Source organism: Condylura cristata, unplaced genomic scaffold (assembly GCF_000260355.1).
Source record: "Condylura cristata isolate star-nosed mole 26May11 unplaced genomic scaffold, ConCri1.0 scaffold00022, whole genome shotgun sequence".
NCBI classification, from domain to species: domain Eukaryota; kingdom Metazoa; phylum Chordata; class Mammalia; order Eulipotyphla; family Talpidae; genus Condylura; species Condylura cristata.
This window is the reverse complement of record NW_004567123.1, coordinates 28,378,296-28,379,159: the sequence shown is the minus strand read 5'-3', so window position 1 is coordinate 28,379,159 and position 864 is coordinate 28,378,296. Positions and strand designations below refer to the sequence as shown.

At 48.5% G+C, this 864-nt stretch overlaps 1 protein-coding gene across 1 annotated transcript in view; it reads left to right on the top strand.

The window, feature by feature from the left end:
- The first annotated feature begins 656 nt into the window (after positions 1 to 656).
- SLPI (secretory leukocyte peptidase inhibitor) overlaps positions 657 to 864 on the top strand; it is a 5,409-nt gene continuing 5,201 nt past the window's right edge. The window contains exon 1 of the mRNA XM_012728126.1: positions 657 to 661. Within this exon, the coding sequence (XP_012583580.1) occupies positions 657 to 661 (5 nt within the window). The remainder of the gene's footprint in view (positions 662 to 864) is intronic.

The window sequence follows — 864 nt, the reverse complement described above, 5'->3', positions numbered from 1 at the left end:
ATAGTTTGAGTTAGCATAAGATCTGGGATAGTTCTCTGATCACTGGTGTGTCTGATCTGTCAAAGAATGGCATTGACTGTGAGGTCTTCCTGTGTGCCAGACCTTGAGGCAGGTGCTCATTTATTCTGCACAACTGAAAGAAGTGTGATTCAGCTCACCTTACAGAATCTAGTAGAAGTGGTCTTGACTCACTCAACGTGGTGCTAGGACTTCAATACAGACGGCCATAGCTCTGGTGTTCACAATGACATTTCTCCACCGCATCTCACTGACGGGTGAGCCCCGCCTGGCGGGTGGGTAGTAGGAACCAGGACATTTTTCTGTGTTCTTCTCCAAACAAAACCAAAAATAAAAAATAAAAAACCAATCAAACCCATAATAAAGCACAAAATTAAATATATCGTCAGGAGAATTCAGGTTGGAATTGGCTTCTGAACGACACTCTGTTAATACAGATTCTGTTGAAAGTTCTCAAACTTTTTGAGAACTGGCAGAGAGGGGGCTGAGCAAGGGCTGACTCCAGGGAAGAGAACTTCATCAGCCAGATTCATTGAACAAGGCTGTGACTTCCCGGCCACCCAGGATTACAATCGCCACTACGGACCAGAATTGTGGACCAGAATTGTGGCTGGTTCCACGGGTCCTCTCAGGCCGGAATGAGGTGAGATGCAGTCAGGGGGTCTGGCAGGCATGGATGGAGAGGAGGAATCACTGACTCCAGCCAGGGCTTGGTAGAGGAATAGAGGGCGTACGAAGCACCTCAGAGCACGGGGAGGGTCCCCCCCCCAACAGTCTCCGGGAGCAGACATAGCGACCAGATTGGGGAAATCTCCATCTGTTGCTTGCAATTAATCAAGATGCACG